The sequence below is a fragment of the Aphelocoma coerulescens genome, chromosome 17 (assembly GCF_041296385.1).
Source record: "Aphelocoma coerulescens isolate FSJ_1873_10779 chromosome 17, UR_Acoe_1.0, whole genome shotgun sequence".
Taxonomy (NCBI): Eukaryota; Metazoa; Chordata; class Aves; order Passeriformes; family Corvidae; genus Aphelocoma; species Aphelocoma coerulescens.
Genome location: NC_091030.1, coordinates 2,209,442 through 2,231,830, shown reverse-complemented (window position 1 = coordinate 2,231,830; position 22,389 = coordinate 2,209,442). Strand labels below are relative to the sequence as shown.

Sequence of the window (22,389 nt, the reverse complement as noted above, 5' to 3'; positions counted from 1 at the left end):
ACCCCAAAACCCCAAGCTGATACTCACATAGGGTCCCTGCAGGCCCTGGGGTCCTGGAAGTCCTTTGTCACCTGGGTAGCCCTGAAATGCAAAGGGAGTGCCCAGGGTGATGCTCCAGGGCAGGGAGAGCAGCCCACGGGGGCTGGGGTTGTGGGGGACCCCCCAGATGGGCTGGAGGGGGTCTGGGGGCACAGAACCCTCCAGTTATCTAAACCTAAACCCTAAACCAGGGCTCAGGCAGGTGGGAGCACCCCCAAAGTGCCAGGGGGGCAAGGCAGCCCCACAAAGCCACCACCTACCTTGTGTCCCCGGGGACCCCGCGGGGGCTGCTGGCCCATCTTGCCTCGCTTGCCCTGGGGACCACAGGTGAAAGATTCACAGGTAATTCCAAACTAATCCAGCCACCCCTCATCCCTCCAGGGATTCCGAGCCCCCAGAAAACTGGGACCTCCCTGGAAAAGCTGCCCAGGCCCCAAGGAGCAGCCCTGCACTGCCTGCCACCCTCCGTGGGGACAGCAGTGCCATTTACCCGTCTGCCAGCTTCTCCAGGGACCCCTTCTTCCCCTTCCTGCCCCGTGTCACCCTGGGGGGAGAAGAGATGGGGGATGTGGGTCTCCAACAGCTCAGCCACATCCCAGGAGTGGGGAACAGGAGCTGCTGCCTGCAGGAGATGGGGACAGAGCCCACCAGGCACTCGGGGACCCTGGATGGGCACCAAGAGCTGGGGATGCCCCTGTGCCCCCCCAGGGCCACCTGAGCCAGGCTGGAGGCAGGATCTGCCAACCTCTCACCCAAAACTTGCCCAAGGGCATCCTGTGTTTGCCAGGTGGGGAAAAACAGGTCCCCCCGGGCAATTCCCACTGGATCCAAATGGGACTGACCACCTCAGGCTTGCCCACCCCGTGCCCACCAGGCAGTCCCCCTCAGGTGCCACCCCCAGGGGAGGATTTTGGGGGTACCTTATCTCCTTTGCGGCCTTTCCATCCTTTAGGACCAGCTTGTCCAGGAGACCCCTAAAATCCCAAAGGAGAAGGAAACCCCTTCATGAGAATGCTGTGCCAGGGATGCCCCTCCCACCTTCCCTCCCCACCCCAGTGAGCACAGGAGGATGCTTTAGGCTGCAATATTCCCTTTGGGATTTTTTTCCCCCCCTCTCTGGAGCAGGAGGGGCAGAGTGGGGCTGTGGGAGGGTTCAGCAGGAGATGGGGACTTTCACACCTCCAGGGGATCCCAGCATCCCACAGCCTCTTTCAGGAAGAACCACCACGGCTCCATCCCACTCCTCACCATTTGTCCCGGTTTTCCCGGCTTGCCCGGCTCCCCTTTTGCACCCACCAGGCCCTAAGAAGGAAAACAAACTTCAAGCCAAATCCAAACCTCTGGGTTATTCACCCAATTCCCAGGCAGGACACAGATGTGGGAGGCTGGAAAAGCTGGAGCAGGGAATGGGGCAGAGAGGAGCCCGCTCACCTCGGTGCCGCTCAGCCCGGTGGCTCCAGCTTCGCCCGGTGGCCCAAGAGTCCCCTGAGTTCATTTGGGGACAAAACATGAGGCTGGCACCAGGGGAAGGCAGGAGGGCACAGCTGGGGCTGTGGTCCCCAGGGAGAGCCGTGCCAGGGATGTCCCCTGCCCGTCCCCACGGAGCAGACGGGCATTACCTGCCGGCCTGGCTGTCCCTTGGTGCCCGTCACTCCTCTGGCTCCTTCGTGCCCAGTGTACCCCCGGAGCCCGGGGGCACCCGCCAGTCCCTGAGCCCCCTGCGAGCCCTGCAGGGCACAGAGAGGGGGACACTGCTCACCCCCATCCCCAGCAGGGCCTGAGCAGCCACCCCTCGAGGGGCTTCAATCGCACTGAGCTTTGCAAATGCCCCTGGAGTTGATTCCACAGCAAATCCACCCAGAATTTATTCCACAGCCAATGCCCCTGGAGCTGATTCCACAGCAAATCCACCTGGAATTTATTCCACAGCAAATGCCCCTGGAGTTGATTCTACAGCAAATCCACCCAGAGCTGATTCCACAACAAATCCACCCAGAGTTTATTCCACAGCAAATGCCTCTGGAGTTTATTCCACAGCCTGACCTCTCCCAGAAAATCGCCCAAGGGCTTGGAGCAACCAGGTCTGTGGAAGGTGTCCCTGCCCATGGCAGGGGATGGAATTCAAAGAGCTTTGAGGTCCCTTCCAACCCAAACCAGTCTGGGATTCTGGGATTCCATAAGGGCACGTCTTGCCTGGGCAGAGTGGCACCGTAATGTGGGAAAACTGGGATGCACATGGGATTTATCCTGCAGCTGAGGTCAGGGCATTGATAACCCATCTGGGGCTCTCTACCATGACCATAATTCCCATCCTGGGGCACCTCAAGCGTTCCCAGAGCCACACGGACACCGGTGGATCTGCTCCAAGGAGGGGGAAATCCAGAGCCCTGGAGCTGCCTCAGGCAGATTCCAGCAGCTGAGCGTTACCTGTGCAACAGCCCTGGCACCCTGGCACAGCTTTTACCAGCTCTATTAAAACTCCTTTAAGGGAATTTGCTGTGGGAAATCCAAGGAAGCGGTGACTCAGTCCCAGGGCAGGAGCTGGGAGCCACGGCCAGGCTGGCAGAGCTCACTGTGCAGCCACCCCCGGGGTGAGACACGTCCCAAAACGCCACCAAACCTCTTTCCCAGGGGAATTTTTGGGGGGCAGGGTGGGTACTCACCACGGGGCCGGGCTTGCCACCATCTCCCTTCGCTCCGTCATCTCCGGCCAGTCCCTGTGGGGTCATCAGGGGTTCAGAAAAAGCCCCTCAGCACCGTGTCCTTCAGCTCTGTGGGGACCCTGAGCATCCTGTCCCACATCCCACGCTCAGCTGGCCAAGGCAGCACCAGGAATCACTTGGGAGTAAACAGGATTCAGCAGCAGGAACAGGTTTTCCATGGGGCAGCCCTGGGTGCTGGAAAGGATCTGATATTTGGGGTTTTAGGCACTGGGATTTTGGGGTTTTAGGTACTGGGATTTTGGGGTTTTAGGCACTGGGATTTTGGGGTTTTAGGTACTGGGATTTTGGGGTTTTAGGTACTGGGATTTTGGGCTTTTAGGGACCTGAGAGTTTGGGGGTTTAGGTCCTGTGAGTCAGTGCTGAGATATGAGGTGTTAAACCTCCCCCCGTCATTCCTGAGCCCCCTGACCTGGCCAGTGAAGGGGCAATAAATCCTTTGGGTTGTATTGGGAAGAGGGAAGCACTGGGGAAGCCTTTGGCAATTCCAGGCATCAGTACCTCGAATCCTGCAGTGCCAGCAGCTCCATCCACACCTCGTGGGCCTGGATCTCCCTGGAAAAGGAGGAGAAGCAGCTCTGTCCATGGAAAAGCCCTTCCCTGCCTTGCTGCCTTTGGATCTCAGGCAACAAGGCAAGGGGTGTCCCATGGCAGGTCCCCCTGTCCCCAGCCTGCCCAGGACACCCATGCAGCCAGTCCCACCACATTCCCACCGGGAAAGCTTGGGAAGGGGCCAGAAAAGGGGGATCCAGCCAGAGATGAAGGGTTGGAGCCATCACCCCACTGTACCTTCTCTCCCTCGGGACCATCAGGCCCAGGAGGACCTCGGAGTCCTGTTCCCCCCTGTTCAGGGGACAAACAGAGGAGCCCAGGTCATTCAGCCCTGCCCAGTGCTCCCAGTCACACCAGTGTCCCCTCCCCAGGTCTGGGACAGGGACAAAGCCCTGCCCAGTGCTCCCAGTCACACCAGTGTCCCCCCACCAGGCCCATGACAGAGATGGGGCCCTGCCCAGTGCTCCCAGTCACTCCCATGTCCCCCCACCAGGCCAGTGACCAGCTGAAAGGGGAGGGGGGACATGATGGGACTTACAAACCATCCTCTGGCTCCAGCAGGTCCTGCAGCTCCGGTGACACCGCCCTGGCCCTGGGACACAGAGGGGGACATGTTCCCAGCCCGGCAGGAGCTGCAATTTGGCTGAAGGCAGCATTACCCCAAACTGCCCCACAAACCCAAACCATCCTTTTGTTTGGGTGTCACGCCCGCAAAACATGAAATTCCCTAATTATGGGGATTTGACAATTCCTAGGATTTTCTGCAGCTCCCAGAGCCCAAGGTTTCCCACAGAGGGTGAACTCCCTCCTTGGCACCCATCACCCAGCCTTTGGGGACACTGGGCACCTGGAGGGTGAGGCAGCCTGGCCCCAGCTGTACTTGCCAGCAAACCTTCCCGGCCCTTCTCTCCCTTCTGGCCTTTCCCTCCGATTTCTCCTGTGGCAGCTCCTGGACCAGGAATTCCAGGAAGGCCCCTGGGGCCAGCATTGCCCTGCTCAGGGATGGAGACAAGTGTCACCACAAAGAGGGAGAAGGAACAGCAATAATTGAGCTTCTGCAGGAAGATGAGCTGTGTCACCCTCTGGCTGGGTGCCACCGAGAGCATGGTGCTCCTCAGCCATGGGGACACCCCTGTGCTGCTCTGTCCCCACCATGGAGCAGCAGATGAGCAGGCCAGGGATGTTGCCAAGGTGCTGGAAGGAGGGACAGAGTTACAGACACCCCTCACCTTCCGTCCCCGCAGTCCTGGCTCGCCTGGGTCTCCAGTGTCACCAGTGTCACCCTGCCCGGAGGGAAATGCCCACATCAGACACAGCAGCTGCTGCCCAGCCCCATCCCAGGGCGGGTTAAAAGTTGGGCTTTTCCACCCTCCCCTGGCCGGGATTTTGATGCTGGGTCAGGCACGGCCTCGCCTTCTATGCCAGGAGGTCACCCCAGCTGTGACCCCGCTGCCCCAAAAGGGAGTGGGGACAGAACACTGAGCACACCTTGCCCAGCACGGGAACCCCAAAACATCAACCCCCAGCTCCATGGGAGCATCCCAGGCTGTGTGGGGCAGAGCCATGGCATGGGCAGTGTCCCATTCCCATTCCCTGGGGGGACAATCCCACACATACCTCTTTCCCTTGCTTCCCAGGCCGTCCTGCTGGCCCCTCTGTCCCCTCGTCCCCTGGCTCCCCAGGGCTCCCTCTGATGCCCGGAGCTCCACGGCTTCCTGCCTCTCCCTGGGTAGGACGAAGATCACCAGGATGACTCTTGGCTGCCTTTTCCAGCTGAGCCTGGCTTTGCTTTCCATCATTTCCCATACTGGGAAAAAGCCTTTTTTTTTTAGGGGACCCCCCTGCCATGCCCAGCCACATCAATCCCTAGGCATGAGGATGGTGGGGGAGGGTTTCCAACACTTCCCGTGGATTCAGGTGCCTGCGTGACCCTGCAGGAGCGGGGTGAGCCCAGCACCACCCCAAACATCACCCCCAGCACCCACCTGCTCCCCCTTGGGCCCTGGCTGACCCTCTGCTCCTGGCGCTCCTGGTGCTCCCTGGGGAGGAAAGAAAAGCCCAGCCCTAGCACAGCTCGCTGACCCAGCTTGAACCTTCTGGCTTTTTTGAGGATCAGCAGCCTCCTCCCGTCCTTTTCCACCCCTGGAATGAGGGACTGGGGAGGTGGAGGCTGGAGAAGCCCCATCAGGGTGGGGACATGGCTCCTGCTGTTGTACCTGCTCCCCATCCAGCCCTTGGACTCCGGCTCCCCCGGGATCTCCAGTGTCACCCTGCAGAGGACACAAAATCAGGACAAGCACTGTGGTGCTTCTCTGCCTCTGCATCCCACTGGGATGGGGCCAAACTGGGAGCAGTGCTGGCCCCCACAGCCCTAGGGATCCCAGAGGAAACCAAACCCCCTCCTCTGTCCTCACCTTCTCTCCTCTCATCCCCGCAGGCCCCTCACGTCCGTTTGGACCTTCCCGGCCCTGAGAACAAACACCCCACATCAAGCAGAGAGCCTTGGCCCCAACTCAGGAGCCTTTGCAGCTCCCAGGCAGGGTCTGGGATGTCCTGGCACACCACACATCCCCGCAGGAAGAGAATCCATGCTCCAGTTTCCCTTTTCCTTCCCTTCCTGCAGGCGCTTCAGGGAGCTCCCCAAAGGTGCTGCAGCAGCAAAATCCTTTATCCCTGTGCTCCTGAGAGGATCAGTGGCACTCACCGGGTACCCAGCCGGGCCAGCAGCACCAGCTGCTCCAGGAACGCCTCTTTCTCCAGCCAAGCCAGGCTTCCCGGGAATGCCATCCAGCCCTCTTGTGCCAGGAACACCCTGCAGGGAAGCCCCGTGGCTGATGCAGTTGGGTCACCTCCGGGTCCAAAAGGTGCTACCTGCTCCAGACCCCATCCCTGCACGTTGCTGTCCCCACACCCCACTTGTCACCACCCGCACACACAGGGTGTGGGGTGTTCCCTGCCCCACAAACACCCCAGGGATGAAAATGCCCCTGAGTGGGCAGCGATCTGCACCCTGTGGGGCATCACCCCACCCCAGCAAGGGGCAGCTCTGCACTTACAGGCAGCCCTGGCAGCCCTCGAGGACCTGGGTCACCCGTTCTGCCCTGGGAAAAGAAGGATGTTCAGCAGGGTGTCCATGGAAAACGGGGACCAAGGGACCGAGATCGGGGTGAGGCCTTGCTCAGATAAATCCCAATGTCTTGGGACCACCTCAGCGGTGTCTGTGCTGCATCAGGACAGAACGCAGCCAGTGGGTTCAGGGAGTGGGATCAGGGTCCTGCCTGCTCCCAAAAAGGGGTTTGGGATGGATCCATGCTAGAGGCAGCACAGGGGGTGTACTGCAGGTCACATGTCCATGCAGAGGGATCAGAGCAGCCAGGAACACAGGGAGCATGGAAAGCCCTACCTGGGAGCCGGGAGCACCACGAGGACCAGGGGGACCTGGCAGGGCCTGGGGGACAAGAGCACCATCAGTGACACAGCCCTGGGCTGAGTGCCCCTCCCAGTTTAGCTGCAAGATTGGCAACCATTCCCCATGGCAAAGAGTCCCTGTTTTCTTCATTCCCAGCCCAGCACAGAGAACTTGCTTGGTGCTTTTCCAAGGAGCTGGAGCTGCCCAGAACAGCAGCAAACAGCTCTTACCTTTGGACCAGCTTTTCCTGGAAATCCTGGTGGACCTTGAGCTCCCCTTTCTCCCTGTTAGGAGGCAAGAAAGATTCCCCTTCCTCTGTTTTAATGCAAAAACCTCTTTAGAAAGCACAATAAAACAAACAAAAAAGCAGCTCTTAGAACAATCCAGAGGTGTTTGGGCAGAGGAAGTGCTGGAGAACCACTGGTTCACCTGCTGTGGGAGACAGATGCAGCTCTTCTCCTCCCACCGTGGCTGATGGAGACTCTGGACACCTCCAAACCCATCCACTGGGTTCAAAACTCATCCCAAGAATGCCCCCAAAGCCCAGACTCCCCAGTGCTGGAGTGGGTGTCCCATCCCTACCTTGTCTCCCCTGCGTCCCAACTTCCCACGGTCTCCGGCAGGTCCTGGGTAGCCCTGGGAAGAGCTCGGGGTTAGGAGGCAGCTGGGGCTGCCTGGCACCTCCGGATTTTAGGGAAAAGGTGGCTGAGGGAAAAGCAGGAGCCTTGGGAGGATTGGGAGTGCCCAGCTGGAGGCTGCTCGAGCCCCCTCCCAGTCCAGCCCCCGCCGTGTCCCCTCCATGGGCAGCTCCGTCACTTACAAAGGTGCCCACGGGTCCTTGTGGCCCCTCCAGGCCGGGCTTCCCAGGCAGCCCCTGCCAGGCAAAACAAGGGAATTAGCAACCCCCACTCCCAGGATGCAGGCAGGCACCCTCCCTTCCTCAGTGATCCCACGGGATCTGGTGAGCCCTTGGGCTGAGTCCATGGGATCCCCCCAGGTGTCCCTGTGGCAGCCCAGAGCCTCTGGGGGCTGTTCACCACCACCAGTCCCCCAAACACACTCAGGGCCCCTCCAAACCCCAGTTCTCACCTTTGGGCCCAGGGAACCCGTGTCTCCATCAGGTCCAGGCTTTCCTGGAGAGCCCTTTGGGATTGTTTGGGGAGGAGGTGTCAGCCAAGGGCTGAGAGGGGATGAGCCCCACCGAGCCCCCACTGCTGCCCCTAAGCTCACAGCCAGGGCTCACCTGGGGCCAGCAGGGTCACAGGGGACAAACTCGGCCACTGTGGCCAGTCCTGGTGGCTCTGCACAGCGGCCCCCATGGCTGGCAGGGCTGTCACCAGGGAAGGTGACAATCCTCGCTCTCAAGGCCAGCAGGAGAGGAGGATGGAGAGGCTCAGGCCTGGCTTTGAGCCCAACCCAAAGCACAGGTGAAGGGCTCAGAGTGGTGAAGGCAGCCCTGGGGCTTTTCCCTAAAATCAGGGAGGAGCTGTTCCAGCTCCAGGAGGTGTTCCAGGTCTCCATCCCAGATCACTGAGCTGGATGGGACCCACCAGGATCGAGTCCAACCCCTGGCCCTGCACAGACCCCCCAACAGCCCCACCCTGGGCATCCCTGGCAGCGCTGTCCAAACGCTCCTGGAGCTCTGGCAGCCTCGGGGCCGTGCCCATTCCCTGGGGAGCCTGGGCAGTGCTCCAGTGCCCTCGCCCTGACCCTGTGCCAACCTCTGCCACTGGCATCTCCTCCCAGGACCCAGGGCCAGCTCCTGCTCAGCCATGGAGGGTTTCCATGAGCTGCCATTACCCATGGACATCGTGCTGGGCTCAGGGAGGCTGCACAGTTCCTGGAGCAGGCTGATTCCCTGGGGGAATGATTCTGCTCTTCCCTACCCCAGTTATTTCCACCACTGCAGCTTTTTAATGTTTTTTTATCAACCAGGTAAGGTCAGGTCCTACAGATGCCCCGATTCCAAGGAAAGTCCCACATTCCCCACCAGCAGCACCAGCCCCACTGACATCCCCCCAGGAGAACAGAGTTCACACAGAGGAACATTTTTTTTTCCTTACTATGGATCCAGGAGTTCCAGTGTGCCCACGGCTCCCTGGCAAACCGGCAAATCCCTGGGGGAAAGGGCAGCAGAGGAGCCATGGAGGGAAGGCAGGAGAGGAGGATGGAGAGACTCAGCCCTGGGGCTTTTCCCTAAAATCCAGCTCCTGGATTCCTCATGAAATCACCACAGTTGGACACACACGACACCCACTTGTGCCCCCAGACACTCAGGTGTGTCTCTGACCCAGTTCTCATCCTCTCTTTTGAGGATTTTTATTTTCTAATTATTTTTTTTTAAATTTCAGAGCAAAGATAAATATACAGAATCCTGCAGAAGGGAAAACCCGCTGCCAGCCCCACTGCTGCTGGATCTGTCCAGGATAGCAGTGCCAGGGGTGTTCCCAATCCTTCCCCCCTCAGCAGGAGTCCTGCTCCACCCCATCCCACGGACATGCTTTGGAGGCACATTCCCAAAGGGATAAAGCTGAGCAGATGGATGGAAGGCCAGAAATCAGCTCTACTCACCGATGGTCCCCTCCTGCCTGGGCTGCCCATGACCCCTGGGTGACCCTGCAGGATGAGAACGAGAAATGAGGATGGGGAGGCAGAACAGCCTCTCCCAGTCCCCATCAGGGCCAGGTCCATGGATCAAGGTCTTGTCCCACATGGCCACAGGGATGGGAGGTTGGGAAGTGTCCCCAGGGATGGCATCAAGGTCTTGTCCCACACAGGGATGGGAGGTTGGGAAGTGTCCCCATGGATGACATCAAGGTCTTGTCCCACACGGGGATGGGAGGTTGGGAAGTGTTCCCATGGATGGCATCAAGGTCTTGTCCCACAGAGGGATGGGAGGTTGGGAAGTGTCCCCAAGGATGGCATCAAGGTCTTGCCCTACACAGGGATGGGAGGTTGGGAAGTGTCCCCAGGGATGGCATCAAGGTCTTGTCCCACAGAGGGATGGGAGGTTGGGAAGTGTCCCCAGGGATGGCATCAAGGTCTCTTCCCACATGGCCACAGGGATGGGAGGCTGGGAAGTGTCCCCCTGTGCTCAGCTGTCCCCATCCCCACATCCCAGCCCCAGTTCCCCCCCAAGTACAGATGCAGGATGGGAACCTGTGTACCGGGCTTTCCTTCTGCGCCCTCCGCTCCTGGCACACCCCGCGAGCCCTGCAAGGAGAGTTTTGTCTCAGGGTGGCCCCACCAAGGGCTCCTCCAGCCCCAGAGCCTCCCTCCAGGGTGCCAAGGTGGGACATCAGCAGTGGCACTGCCTGTGGGAGCTGTGGGTTCCACCTGCAGCTCCTCCCTGCTCCATCCCACCTTGGGACGGGAAATAACATCCATGTGGGAGGGAAGCCATTCCCACAGGAACACCTCGGCTGGGTCTTCCCTCCTCCTGCCCCATTCCTGGCTCCTTCACCAAGCATGGCTCCAGATAACAGAGCTTCCTTGAAAAGTTCTTTCCTGGAATTTTCTGTGCTCAGCGTTCCAGGGGAAGTTGTGGGGTTGGGCGAGTGGTTTGTCAAAATTCAACGTGCAACAGCCTGAGCTGCTCATCCCCGGCATTCCCTGTGCAAATTCCCGACCCTCTGATCCAGCCACATCCCAGGATGCTGCTCCCATGTCCCAGAGCTGACAGCTCCACATGGCAGCACAGGGATGTGGGATATCCTCTACTTACGGGCAGTCCAGGGACTCCAACCAGCCCACGCTGCCCCACACGGCCCTGGAAAACACCAGGAATCACAAAAACATCCATCTGCCAGCGGCAAAGCTGCACACTGGGAGGAAAATCTGGTGCCTGAAGGATGTGGATGTGCTCTGCCCCAGCACATCCCAAGCCAAGCAAGGGATGTTCAATCCAGGGTTGTTTCAATCCCCCACAGCCAAAGATGCTCCAAGATCCAGCCCCAAATTCCAGCCCCCCCGTTAGTTACCCGGGCTCCCCGTGGTCCTGGGGTTCCCTTGGGGCCATCAGGTCCTTGGCATCCCTAAAATCCACACAAAGGGAAACATAAACAGTGCAAATCTGCAGGTGTCCCCCAGCCCTGCAGCCCCAGGGGGACTCAGCCATAGGGGCAGGGGCAGGTCAGGGGGATGCCATGCACAGGGAGGGGGTCACGAGGCTGGAGACCCTCCCCAGGTGGGTGTCCCTGGGTGCTGGGACCCTGGCAGGGCGGCCACATCCCTGTTTTCCATGCAAGGAAGTGGCAGCCCGTGGGAAAGCAGCAGATTCTGGTGCTGACCTTGGGTCCCTCACTGCTGTTCAGCCCTGCAGGGCCGATCTGGCCTTCTTCCCCCTGCCGGGAGAGAGGGGAGGAATGATCCAGGGAAAACACAGCCTCTGATCCCGGGGGAGTCACCAGCCTGCTGCTGGTGTAGGGAAAAACACTGGGAGCGTGAGCAGAGGTGACATTAGTAAATGTCACCAGCTTTGGGGTGGGAGTGGGGACTTCCCCCATCCCCTAGGGTTAAAAAACTGGGCAGAAAGAAAAACCTCAACAGTTTGATGTGGCCCAAAGTTGAATATTTTTGTTTCCTGATGGACAAATTAAAGGCAATTCCAAGGAATGCTGTGCCAAGGCTCCTGCCTGCTCCAGCCCCTGTGCTGCCTGGGAGGGTGGAAAAGGCAAGGGAGAGGATTCCTGCTGCATCCCCAGCTCCTGGAGACGTAGGAGGAGTTGTTATTCATCCTGAAGAGCAAAAGAGCAGATCCAGGAAGGCCTGGGAGTGGGAGGACATCCCCTGCAGACTGGAAAGGTGGGTGGGAATATAATCCTCCTTTTCCTGAGAAGCTGGGAATCACTAGAGATCAGCAGCCAGCCTGGCCTCAGTTCCCAGCTCAAACACGGATCTGGAGGTGGGTTCAGTCACCCAGACAGCTCCCTGCAGGAAAAAGCATTCCCAAAGCACTTCAGGGCTGCCAGCACAGGCTCCAGGAGCAGGGAGCCAGGCAGGAATCAGAGAGGGGCACAGATCAAGCAATCCCTGAGTCCTCTGCTCCCAAAACCTGCCAAGGAGCTGGCTGGGAGCATGGACTCAGTGGGATCCTGCAGAGCTGCCGGGGCTGAGGCAGCTGGGGAGGGCTGGGAATCCTCTGCCTGGAGCTGCTCTGACATCAGAGAACCCAGCAGCGAATTTTGGGATGGCGGCAACGCTGCAGCAGCCAGGGCAAAGCTCGGTGAGGGTGCTGGGGGCACCTGCAGCCCCAAGGGTGGGGGCTCTGGGCCAAGCTCCCCGTGGGCGATGCCGTTAAAGGGATCCCTTAGGAGAGATCCCATAAAGCACAACCACGCTGCCTGCCCCCTCAGGGCTGTCCCCACACTGGCACACAGGCCACGTGTGTGTGTCCCCACCCCATGACACCCCAGCCCAGCAGTGGCACTCACGTCCGGTCCCCGCGGCCCCACCGCCCCTCGGGGGCCAGGGAAGCCCTGCAAGCCCCCCTGGCCCCGGGTCCCTGGGGGGCCTTTTGCTCCTTGTGCTCCTCGTGGGCCCTTGGAGGGATAAAACACAGAATGTCACAAAGCAGGGACAGCAATTCCCTGATCCACGGGCAGGAATTCCCCTGGAGAACCCATCACTGGCAGGGGTGAACACCCCAAACTCTCCTCCCCCAGCATCCCTGGGGCACCAAAAATGGGGAAATACAATTTTTAAACATCCCAAGCGAGATGGAGCAGGGAAGGATGGATCAGGCAGTGGGATCAACACAGGATGAGCTGCCTGGCCATCACTGTCCCCAAAATCCAGCAGATCCTTGGGGTCCTCGGGCAGCCACCCCAACCCACCCACAGCTCGGGTGAATCTGAACAACAGAGGGAGCAGCTGGAGGCTCCACAGCCTTGGGAATCCGTACCTTGCCTCCTCTGGCTCCCAAATCTCCCTTGGCTCCACCCGGACCTCGGCAGCCCTGCGAGTGAAGGTTAAACTGAGAAACCCCTGTTGCAAGCTGGGATCTGATTCTGGCACCAAATAAAAGGACTTTTGCCCTGTTCCCATCAGGGTTTTCCTCTGGATTTTGGGCACTGGAATCATCTGCCCAGGGAGGTGGGGGATGTGTTTTTAAAAAGCCTGGATGTGGCACTCAGTGCCATGGTTTAGTTGATGAGGAGGTGTTAGGTTGGGTCATAGGTTGGACTTGCTGATCTCAAAGGTCTTTTCCAACCTGGTTCGGTGATTCTGTGTGGATGGGCCTTTCCCAGCTGGGAGTTGCTGGATCTGCTCTTCATGCTGGGGAGGCTCCAGGGTTTTGGGTTCAATCCCCACCAAAGCAACCCCAGCACCTCATGCCAGTCCCAGCTGCCTGCTGGTGGTGGCATCTCTGGCACCACCAAAACAATGACAAGTGTCTTATCCTTAAGGAACACTCCTGGGTTCCTTAACTCAGGCCAAACATTCCCACTTCCCTGGGCCTCCCCAAGGCAGCTGATCCCTCAGGACACTCTCGGGTCTAAAAGCTCCTCTGAGCCCAAGCTCAGCTCTGCCTTCTCAAACAACTCCAGCTGCCACCACATCAAGTCCAAAGAACATGGAGCTGCAGCTTTGGGCTGCTCTGCCACGGCTCTCCTGCATCCCAAGCAGGGATCCCACAGATGCCACCACTCACCCGCTCTCCTTGGGCACCTCTTGGACCTGGCAGGCCAAGAAAACCCTTCAGAGAGAGAGGGAATGTGAGTTACAGAAGAAAAACACAAAGGGAAGTATTGCACATGCTCCTGGAAACACCAACCCTCCCACAGGGATGGGGTGGGATGGGATGGGATGGGATGGGATGGGATGGTCAATGGGAGGCACCAGTTTGGCTCTGCTGAGATGCCACAGTGGGATTTCTTCCCCAAAAAGGGACCAGAAAATGCACAAACCCTCCCACGGCTGCCCCTAAGATGAGGATGAGGTCCTTGTTAGACTCCAAAATGCACCCCCCACATGCCACCCCCCCCTCCCTGACCCCATTCCACGCCCCAGCTCTCAGCTCTGTGAGTTGGGGACATGAGAAAAGGACATCTAGGCCAGGCAGGAGGGAGGTCAGGTGGCCCCAAGCCTTTGGAAAGGGCAGCCGAGCACCCAAACCCCCTGGGAAAAGGGAAGGGATGGGCAGGGCTGGGCCATCTCTGCTCAGAAATCCTTAGGGAAAGAATAAAGATCGAGGTCCCTGAAAGCAGGAGGGTCAGAGGAGCGTTGGGGATGAGGAGTGCGGCCACAGGGACGGGGCTGGCGTTTCCAACAGCCCCGCGGGAATCCAGGGAAACAGGAAATTCCCTGCAGGGTTTGTGGGGCTGTGAGGGGCAGGATGAGAGCACCCCACACCCAACCCCCCCCTTCCCATGGACTTACCCCAGGGCCCTCCTGTCCCGGCTGTCCCCTCACCCCAGGGGCACCATCTGTACCCTGCAGGAAGAATCCTGGAATCACAGACTGTCCTGAGCTGGAGGCACCCACCAGGATCATCCAGGGCAGCCCCAGCCCTGCACAGGCCCCCCAACAACCCCACCCTGGGCATCCCTGGCAGCGCTGCCCAAACGCTCCTGGAGCTCTGGCAGCCTCGGGGCCGTGCCCATTCCCTGGGGAGCCTGGGCAGTGCCCAGCACCCTCTGGGGGAAGAACCTTTCCCTGCTCTCAGCCTGAGCCTGCCCTGGCCCAGCTCCAGCCGCTCCCTGGGTGCTGTCCCTGTCCCAGAGCGAAGAGGGATCACATCAGAGCACCCAGCCCCTCCATGTCCCCTCCCCAGGGTGACCAGGGACCTCCAGGTGGCATTTGGGAGCTCTGCTGGACGTGCTGCCCCCTCTCCCCTCCAAAAACAGGGACGAGGACCCCCTCAACCCCACAGCTCAGGGAAATCCCTCAAACCTGGCCTTCATCCCCACCAAGGCCCAGAAAAACGCTCTCACCGTGTCTCCTTTGGGACCAGTGGATCCCTCCAGCCCTGCTGGACCCTGGCAAAAGCAAAGGCAGGGGATGTTGGGAAGAACAGGGATGTGGCTCCCTGTCCTGCTCCGGGGGTGAGACCCCAGCCCACAGGAACCTGCCCAGCCCCCCAGGAGCTGCCTCACACCTCAGGGACCCTGTCCCCAGCAGGTCACCCTTTGTCCCCTGTACCCTCCCCACCCACCCACACCTGGGGGGCCACGAGGACCCCCAAGGTGGAGGATTTCATGTCCACTTCCAAAGCATACGGGGGGCAAATCCCAGCAGCTCCTGGAAGAGAACTGGGGGGGATCCACCCACACCAGGACAGCCCCCACTCACCTGAGAGCCCCTGGGGCCAGGGGGGCCACGCCTGCCCTGCAAGCCCTGGGGTCCCTGCAGAGGGGGGGACACGGAGCTGCCATTAGGATCAAAGCAGGGCAAAGCCTCTCCCGGGAATTCCCAACCTCCGAGGAGCTCCAGAGTTCCCAGCTGTGTGGCACACTAAAGGGTACAGGAAGGATTCCCACCCCCGTCCCAGCCCCTCTGCAGCTTTTGGGGTGTGTTGGGATCATTCTCACCCCTGTCCCAGCCCCTTTGCAGCTTTTGGGGTGCACTGGGATCATTCCCACCCCTGTTCCAGCCCCTCTGCAGCTTTTGGGGTGCATTGGGATCATTCCCACCCCCGTCCCAGCCCCTCTGCAGCTTTTGGGGTGCACTGGGATCATTCCCACCCCCACCCCAGCCCCTCTGCAGCTTTTGGGGTGCATTGGGATCATTCCCACCCCCGTCCCAGCCCCTCTGCAGCTTTTGGGGTGCGTTGGGATCACATCCCAGCTGGAGGAGACCACTCCAGGCTGGGTGAGCCTGGGGACACCCCCCATCCCAGGACATCTCATCCCTGGGATCACCCACCTTGGGGCCGCGGGGGCCGGGCATCCCAGCAGGGCCCATTTCCCCCTGCGGAGAGAGCAGGGAAGGGCCGGGGTGAGCACAGCAACAGGAAAATCCCAAATCCCAAAGGATGGGGACCGGGACAGACCCACCTGTGAGCCGTTGATGCCTCGGCATCCCACAGATCCCGGCTGGCCCGGCTCTCCCTGCAAGGCAAGACCCTGCTCAGCCCTACAGCCCCCACAGGGCAGGTGGGATGGGGACCCCGGGCATGTCCCCCATGGGCTACTGGGGATGCTGGGGGGGCTTTACTGGTGAGGTTTAACACCACTGGTCCTTCTGCAATTCCTCCCCCCGCTACCACGATGATTTTAACCAAATGTGGTGTTTTTAGCTGTAAATTAGAGCAAGAGATGAATGGCAAGGACAAGGTGCTGCTCTGGGCAGCAGCAGCTCCACTGCCTGAAATTCCATCTGTACCAAAGCCCTGGGACTCACCATGGGACCAGCAGGGCCCGGGGGACCCACGGAGCCACCTTCTCCCTGCAGCAGGAGAGAGAAAAACGCCATTTGTTTGCTTTGATGCTCTCCTTCATCCCAAATCCCCCTTTTTCTTCACATCGTTTCCCACATTCCTTCACACCAGCTGCTTGATGCCCCCTCGCACAGTTGCTGCCCAACCCCAGCTCCCGGACTCCTTTCACATTGGAAAATACATCCATTCACCACCAAACCACTTCAATTTTCCTTTTAAATCCTTTCCCAACCCTTTCCTGGACAGGATGGCTCCCAGTGATGTGGGAGCACTGAGCTCTCCATGTGCTGAGAGCAACCTGGAAAATCCAGGTGCTGCCAGCCTGGGATTCATCCTCCTCCAGGCTAAAATAAATCCCAAAGTTCTCTGGAAAAGCTCATTTCTCTTCATTTCTCTTCATTTTTCTTCCTTTCTCTTCAATTCGCTTCATTTTTATTCATTTCTCTTCATTTCTCCTCATTTTCAGCCAGAACAGGGATGGAAAAGTCCCTGTGGGAACTGCTGGAGGCAAGGCCCCAACGTGCCTGGATGCAAATCCCTGCTCAGACCCTTCTTTCCCAGTGGGAATCCCCAGCTCCTGCACCCCTCCAGAGAGGAGAGGTGACACTAAAACCACTCACCTCTGGCCCTGCAGGGCCCTGGAAGCCCAGGACACCCTTCAGCCCCATCATTCCCTGGAAAAGAAGCCGGGAATGAGGTGTCAGCACCCTGAGGTGGCACTGCCTTTGTCCCCTCCCTCACAGGAGGGGCAGGGACAACACAGAGACCATGAGGGCTTCGCTGAAGGCAGGAGAAGGTGGGCTGGAGCTTGAGGACATGGCAGAGAGGGACAGGGGATGGAAGGAGGGGTGTGAGACACCCCCAGCTCCCCAGGGAACTCACCTGGAGCCCAGCAGGACCTGGCAGCCCATCCTCACCCTTCACCCCCTGGAAAAGCCAAGAGCAGCCTGAGTGATGGAGGAGGAGAGCAGGACCTGGGGGGCTGTGGCAGGGAAGGAGAGACCCCTGTGCACCCTGGCAGGGCTGTGAGGGGCAGGGACAGCCACCCTCACCTTCACTCCCTTCTCTCCTTTGTCCCCAGCTGGGCCAGGGTCTCCCAGGAAACCCTGAAATGGAACGACGAGGATGAAACGGGACCGTGAGGAGTTCGAACATGGCTGGTGGGCCTCAAGGGACACAGTGAGGGTGGGACAGGAGGATGGGGACCCTCGAGGTTGTGCTAAATGGGGCAGGCCCAGAGGCAAAGGTCCCCAGCACGGTGTCACCTCCCTGCAGCTCCTGGTGCCCTGTGTCACCCACAGTGCTGACACAGGGCTGGCACAGGGCTGGCACAGGCAGGAGGGGACAAAGCGTGGCCCAGACTGGTATCTGATAACCCACGGGGGACTGCTGCTTCAGAAAGAAGAAATTAGGTCTCAACCCCCTCCCAGGACGATCAGGCCTTGGAGGAGCCCAAAAAATCTCCTGGGCAGCTCTGAAAATGTTGGCCTTAAGGGGGAAAATTGAAAAAATTAAAGGGTGACAAACCACCAGCATTCACTTTTTTATGGACATTTTCCATCCTGGCTGAGCCTGGGGAGCAGCGGCAGCACCAGGTGCTGGTGTGGTCCCAGTGAAACCAGTAAGGAAAGGTGTTGGTGTTTGGCACCAGGAGCACGTGCTGGGGCTGGGGCTGGAACTGCTGGAAAAACCAGGTGCTGCCAGCCTGGGATTCATCCTCCTCCAGGCTAAAATAAATCCCAAAGTGCTCTGGAAAAGCTCATTTCTCTTCATGTCTCTTCAATTCGCTTCATTTCTCCTCATTTCTCCTCACTCCCAGCCAGAACAGGGATGGAAAAGTCCCTGTGGGAAATGCTGGAGGCAAGGCCCCAACGTGCCTGGACACAAATCCGTGCTCAGACCCCTCTTCCCAGTGGGAATCCCCGGCTCCTGCACCCCTCCAAGGAGGGTGGGTGAGGTTGGCACCTCATCATGCCGATGCCCATGCAAGCCAGAGCCAACTCACCTCTTCTCCCTTGTCCCCAGCCAGCCCTCGGTCACCCTGGAAGCCCTGGAGGCCCTGGGAAGAGGGAGGAAGGAGCAGAGCAGGCACTGAGGGGCTGCCCAGTGTCCACCCACGTCCACCCCATTCCCCAGCAGCTGCTGAGATCCCCAAACTTTTCAGCACCATCAGTCCCTGTCCTCTAAACGCCCCTGAGAAAACTCCCATGCCCAGGGGTGTGTCCTGTAATCCCCAGGGATTGCTGCCAGGGGTCTGGAAAAGGGCAGGGACCAAGGAAGCAGATTCCTGGATTGAACACTACCCAGGCATTCCTCAGTCACTCTCATTTTTTGGTCACCCTCCAAGTTTTGAGCCCTGAAGGGCTTGGAGCACCCTGGGATAGTGGAAGGTGTCCTGCCCATGGCATAGAGTGGAATGAGATGGGATTTAAGGTCCCTTCCAACCCAAGCCATTCCATGATTTGCAGTTGTTCTGCATGAGGAGGTGCAGGTGCAGCAGCCCAGCCCTCGTGCTCGGACCCACCACAGTCCCAGAGCTGCAGCTCGGGTTATCCCAGCCCCTTAATGAACATTTGGGATGCCCCACAACCCTTTTATTCCTGGGAAACCTAATCCAGGAGGAGGAATATTCCAAAGGAGGCAAGAGAAGGAGAAACAGCTTTAGGAGCTCCCTGTCTCCTGCCCGGGGTTTGGAGCTCCAGCTTCCCCCTGATCCTGAGCATTCCCTGCCCATGGCTCACCTGCTCCCCTGGCAGCCCCCACGGCCCAGGTTTGCCATCCAAGCCAGGGAAACCATCGGAGCCGGGGTATCCCACACGTCCTGGCAAGCCCTGGAGCCCAGGTTCCCCCTGGGGAGGAAAATCCAAGCACAGAAAATGAAAAACTCCACGTGAGGAAAGCAGCAAATGAAACACTGAGCTCTGCCTGATTCTGGAGCTGGGGAAAAGCTTCCTGCACCCAGGGGCTGCAAGCGTTGGGCACTGGGATCTTTGCAGGTTCTCCACCAAAACCCTGGGATAGCTGGAACCAGGGGTGTGCAGGAGGAAGCAACAGGGAGGGCAGGGAAGAAGCGATGCAGTGAGAGAAGGTCGAGTGAAAGCCTCCTGCATCGGACCCACCACAATCCCAGAGCTCCAGCTCGGGTTATCCCAGCCCCTTAATGCACGTCTGGGATGTCCCACAAGCCTTTTATTCCCGGGAAACCTAAACCTCGAGGCACTAATCCAGGAGGAGGGATATTCTAAAGGAGGCAAGAGAAGGAGAAACAGCTTTAGGAGCCTCCTGCTCCTTGGCTCGAAGCTGTTCCTGGTCCTTTCCCACGTGCAGGAGTCAGAGCAGATCCATCTCAGGATCCATCTCAGGATCCATCTCCAGCTAAAGCTTTGGGGCAGCTTTTCCTTCCCCCTGAGCTCAGCGAAATCCTGAATCTGGGCAGGTTAAAGAGGAGTGTGGAGCAAAGCTCCAGCCATGCTGGCACAGCGGGACCTTGCTCTCCTTTCCTTGTACCCACAGGGCACCTGAACCCCACAGGGAGCCGAGCAGGGCAGTCCCAGGGGAGATGGGGTCCCATGAGGGAACAGCTGCTCCCACAGCAGAGCTCACCCATCCCATCCAGAGCTGGGGTGACAGAAGGACTCTGGGACAGCTCTTTTGGGACAGCTGCCCGGGAGGGCATCACCTGGAGGGGTGCAGCACCCAAAGGGGCCATGCTGAGCTGTGACTGAGCCACCCCTGGAGCAGCAGCAGGGGAAGGACCCTCTGTGCCACCACCCCTGCCTGGGAGGGGACCCGGGCATCGATCCCACACCTTCAAACCAAGCCCACCATTCCCAAACTGTCCCCAGCCCTGTCACGACTCTCCCTCTCCCAGCCAGGGGCTGATCCAAGAGGGGCAGGGTCCCTGAGGGTCCCAGGACAGCCCTGAGGGTGCACTCAGCCTCTCCAAAGTGTCCCCACTCACCGTGTACCCCCGCTGGCCTTTCTCCCCCGGCTCTCCCGGTGCTCCGCAGGGTCCCTGCGCACAAACAGGGATTGAGTCACCCGAGGTGTCCCCAGATCCTGCCCCGAGCCCTGGGGAGGCTGTGGGGACAAGCAGCAATGCCCAGAGGTGACCTTGGGAAGGGCAGAGTGGGATCATTCGCATCCCTGGCACCCCAACCCTGCCTACCATGGTGGGGTCTGTGCCCAGGGCAGGTTTGGAGTTGGGAGCAGATCCATTTTCCCACTGCTTTGGTTCCTGATGGGATGTCAGGACAGGGAGTTTTGCCTTCCTTCCCTTTGCCTCATGGCCAGATGTGGGGGAAGCATCACCCAGCAATGCCAGGGTGGTGGGTATGGGGCTGAGACCCCCCAGCACGGGCTGGCCCCACACAAATCTTTCCCCAGCCTCTCCCTGCCTTGTTTTTGTGCCTCTCAGAGGGATCCACGTGGTCCCTTCTCCAAAAACAAGGCTGGAAGCTGATGCCTCAGGGAAGGAAGCCAGCCCTGCTCAGCTGGCACAGACAGAGGGGCTGAGAGTTGGATATCAAACATCCCAGGTTTCAGTGGGAAGCACACAAGAAATCCATTAGGCTGCTTTGAAACCCAATCCCGAAGTCCTTAATTACAGCACAGCCCAAGTGCTTGGGGACATCGACCCTAAAAGTGTCCCCAGGGCAGCAAGGCCACCGAGGGGACAGCAGGGCTTTTGTACTTACAGGTGCTCCTGTTCTCCCGGGATGTCCTGGGGGCCCAGGAGCTCCAGGTTTTCTCTGGATTCAAAAGAAAAACATTGGAAAAACCCATGAAGTGCTTGGAGCAGGGAAAATTCAACTGCCAACAAGGAAAAACCCAAACCCAAAGTGACTGAAGCGGCACTCACCGGCCAGCCCGCGTGCAGGAGTTGGTAAAATGATGATTGCTGAAAGAAAAGTGAGGAGGGGAAAAAGCAAAAGGTGAAAAAAAATAATCCCAAATCCCTTTTGGCTGGATTTAAAGTCTTTCTCCTCGTTTTGGGAAGATGCAGCAATGAACCACTCGTTTAATTCATTTATTTATTTCATGCTCTGGGCCAGCAAGGCACGGGAGGAAGGATAATCTGAGGATAGCGTGTGGGAAATAAGGAATTATTTCATCAGCAGATTAAGCAGACCTAATTCTCCTGGGATTTGGTGCAATTCAGCTCCTCCACGGATGCCCTGCAGCCCTGGGACACCAGAAATGTTTGGAATATGGAAAAGTAAGAGTGGTGAGCACAGGGACCGTCAGAGTTTGGCCTAAAATCAGCTGTTTTGACCCCGCAGTTTCCTCCAGGTTGGGAATCTCCTTCAGCCTCTGGAAAACCCAGAGGAGCAGATGCCCCGCAGGCTTTCCCCTCGCTGCTCCCAGCAGCCAAATCTTGGATGCACTTCCAATTTTTTCCAAGCCCAGATGACCACAGAGAGGGGAAGACCCACCCGAAAGGCCCAGGGTGGATTAATCCCCCCCCAGCCACAGCTAATCCCATTGTGTTTCCAAACCAGCATAAAGGTCCTAAAACCTCCTGGTGCATCCTCCTCTCCAAGCTGGGTTTTCCCAAGTTTTTGGAGATGTCCAGGAGATACAATGTCCATCTCCAGCTACCAGCAGCACAGGAGGCAAACCCCATCTTTCCTCCTCCTCCTTCCCATGGTGAGCCCAGACCCGTGGTCCAGGCAGCTCCTCCAAATCCTGGCTGGCACCAGAGGCTAAGAAATCCCCCTCCTTATCCATCACCCCAATCCCAGGCAGCTGGAGGGGCAGGATTCACTCTGTGCTCCCCAATTTCAGCCTCAAGGACACCAGGAAACTCCTCCTGTCCCCTGCTCCAAGGATCTGCCCCCCAACTGCAGTGGGGAGAGAGGGCAAAAGCCAAGGAACTCTTGAAGGGAAAGAAACACAGAGCTTTGAGCAGATGGGAATATTCCCAGCAGTGACCAGGACTCTCAGAGGCAGATGATGGATGGAATCCCTGCTCCTTTCAAGCTGATCCCAAATTGATTTCCATGTCCCTCCTGTCCAGCCAGTTCTCATTTCCCCCAAAATCCGCTCCCAAAACCTTTCAGGAGGAGGTTGGAGCAGGGCCAACGCTTTTGCCTTGTCTCAGGAATCAGTGAACTCCGATTCACTCAGGACAGGATATTATTTCATCCAAGCTCTTAACAAGGGGGAAGAAAAAATCCCACGTGAGACACGGCCTCGGATTTCGGAGCACCAGATGCCAAGGACAGGGGAGAGCAGTTAATTGGCTCTGCAATTCCAGCAGGAAACAGTCGGAGCTCCGGGAAGGGGGA

The 22,389-nt window shown here is 58.8% G+C and overlaps 1 protein-coding gene across 1 annotated transcript in view; it reads right to left on the bottom strand.

Moving 5' to 3' along the window:
* LOC138119879 (collagen alpha-2(I) chain-like) overlaps positions 1-22,389 on the bottom strand; it is a 76,577-nt gene that overhangs the window by 5,110 nt on the left and 49,078 nt on the right. Inside the window, exons 11-57 of the mRNA XM_069032159.1 lie at positions 20,961-20,999; positions 20,797-20,850; positions 20,061-20,114; positions 18,841-18,948; positions 18,105-18,158; positions 17,152-17,205; positions 16,982-17,026; positions 16,720-16,773; positions 16,063-16,107; positions 15,717-15,770; positions 15,586-15,630; positions 15,013-15,066; positions 14,655-14,699; positions 14,101-14,154; positions 13,373-13,417; positions 12,623-12,676; positions 12,153-12,260; positions 11,010-11,063; positions 10,701-10,754; positions 10,445-10,489; positions 9,880-9,933; positions 9,292-9,336; positions 8,784-8,837; positions 7,810-7,863; positions 7,541-7,594; positions 7,303-7,356; positions 6,951-7,004; positions 6,715-6,759; positions 6,368-6,412; positions 6,016-6,123; positions 5,726-5,779; positions 5,528-5,581; positions 5,297-5,350; positions 4,929-5,036; positions 4,541-4,594; positions 4,196-4,303; positions 3,850-3,903; positions 3,549-3,602; positions 3,261-3,314; positions 2,703-2,756; positions 1,659-1,766; positions 1,471-1,524; positions 1,288-1,341; positions 960-1,013; positions 530-583; positions 300-353; positions 28-81 (exon numbers count right to left, since the gene is read on the bottom strand). Of these exons, the coding sequence (XP_068888260.1) occupies positions 28-81; positions 300-353; positions 530-583; positions 960-1,013; positions 1,288-1,341; positions 1,471-1,524; positions 1,659-1,766; positions 2,703-2,756; positions 3,261-3,314; positions 3,549-3,602; positions 3,850-3,903; positions 4,196-4,303; positions 4,541-4,594; positions 4,929-5,036; positions 5,297-5,350; positions 5,528-5,581; positions 5,726-5,779; positions 6,016-6,123; positions 6,368-6,412; positions 6,715-6,759; positions 6,951-7,004; positions 7,303-7,356; positions 7,541-7,594; positions 7,810-7,863; positions 8,784-8,837; positions 9,292-9,336; positions 9,880-9,933; positions 10,445-10,489; positions 10,701-10,754; positions 11,010-11,063; positions 12,153-12,260; positions 12,623-12,676; positions 13,373-13,417; positions 14,101-14,154; positions 14,655-14,699; positions 15,013-15,066; positions 15,586-15,630; positions 15,717-15,770; positions 16,063-16,107; positions 16,720-16,773; positions 16,982-17,026; positions 17,152-17,205; positions 18,105-18,158; positions 18,841-18,948; positions 20,061-20,114; positions 20,797-20,850; positions 20,961-20,999 (2,766 nt within the window). The remainder of the gene's footprint in view (positions 1-27; positions 82-299; positions 354-529; positions 584-959; positions 1,014-1,287; positions 1,342-1,470; positions 1,525-1,658; positions 1,767-2,702; positions 2,757-3,260; positions 3,315-3,548; positions 3,603-3,849; positions 3,904-4,195; positions 4,304-4,540; positions 4,595-4,928; positions 5,037-5,296; positions 5,351-5,527; positions 5,582-5,725; positions 5,780-6,015; positions 6,124-6,367; positions 6,413-6,714; positions 6,760-6,950; positions 7,005-7,302; positions 7,357-7,540; positions 7,595-7,809; positions 7,864-8,783; positions 8,838-9,291; positions 9,337-9,879; positions 9,934-10,444; positions 10,490-10,700; positions 10,755-11,009; positions 11,064-12,152; positions 12,261-12,622; positions 12,677-13,372; positions 13,418-14,100; positions 14,155-14,654; positions 14,700-15,012; positions 15,067-15,585; positions 15,631-15,716; positions 15,771-16,062; positions 16,108-16,719; positions 16,774-16,981; positions 17,027-17,151; positions 17,206-18,104; positions 18,159-18,840; positions 18,949-20,060; positions 20,115-20,796; positions 20,851-20,960; positions 21,000-22,389) is intronic.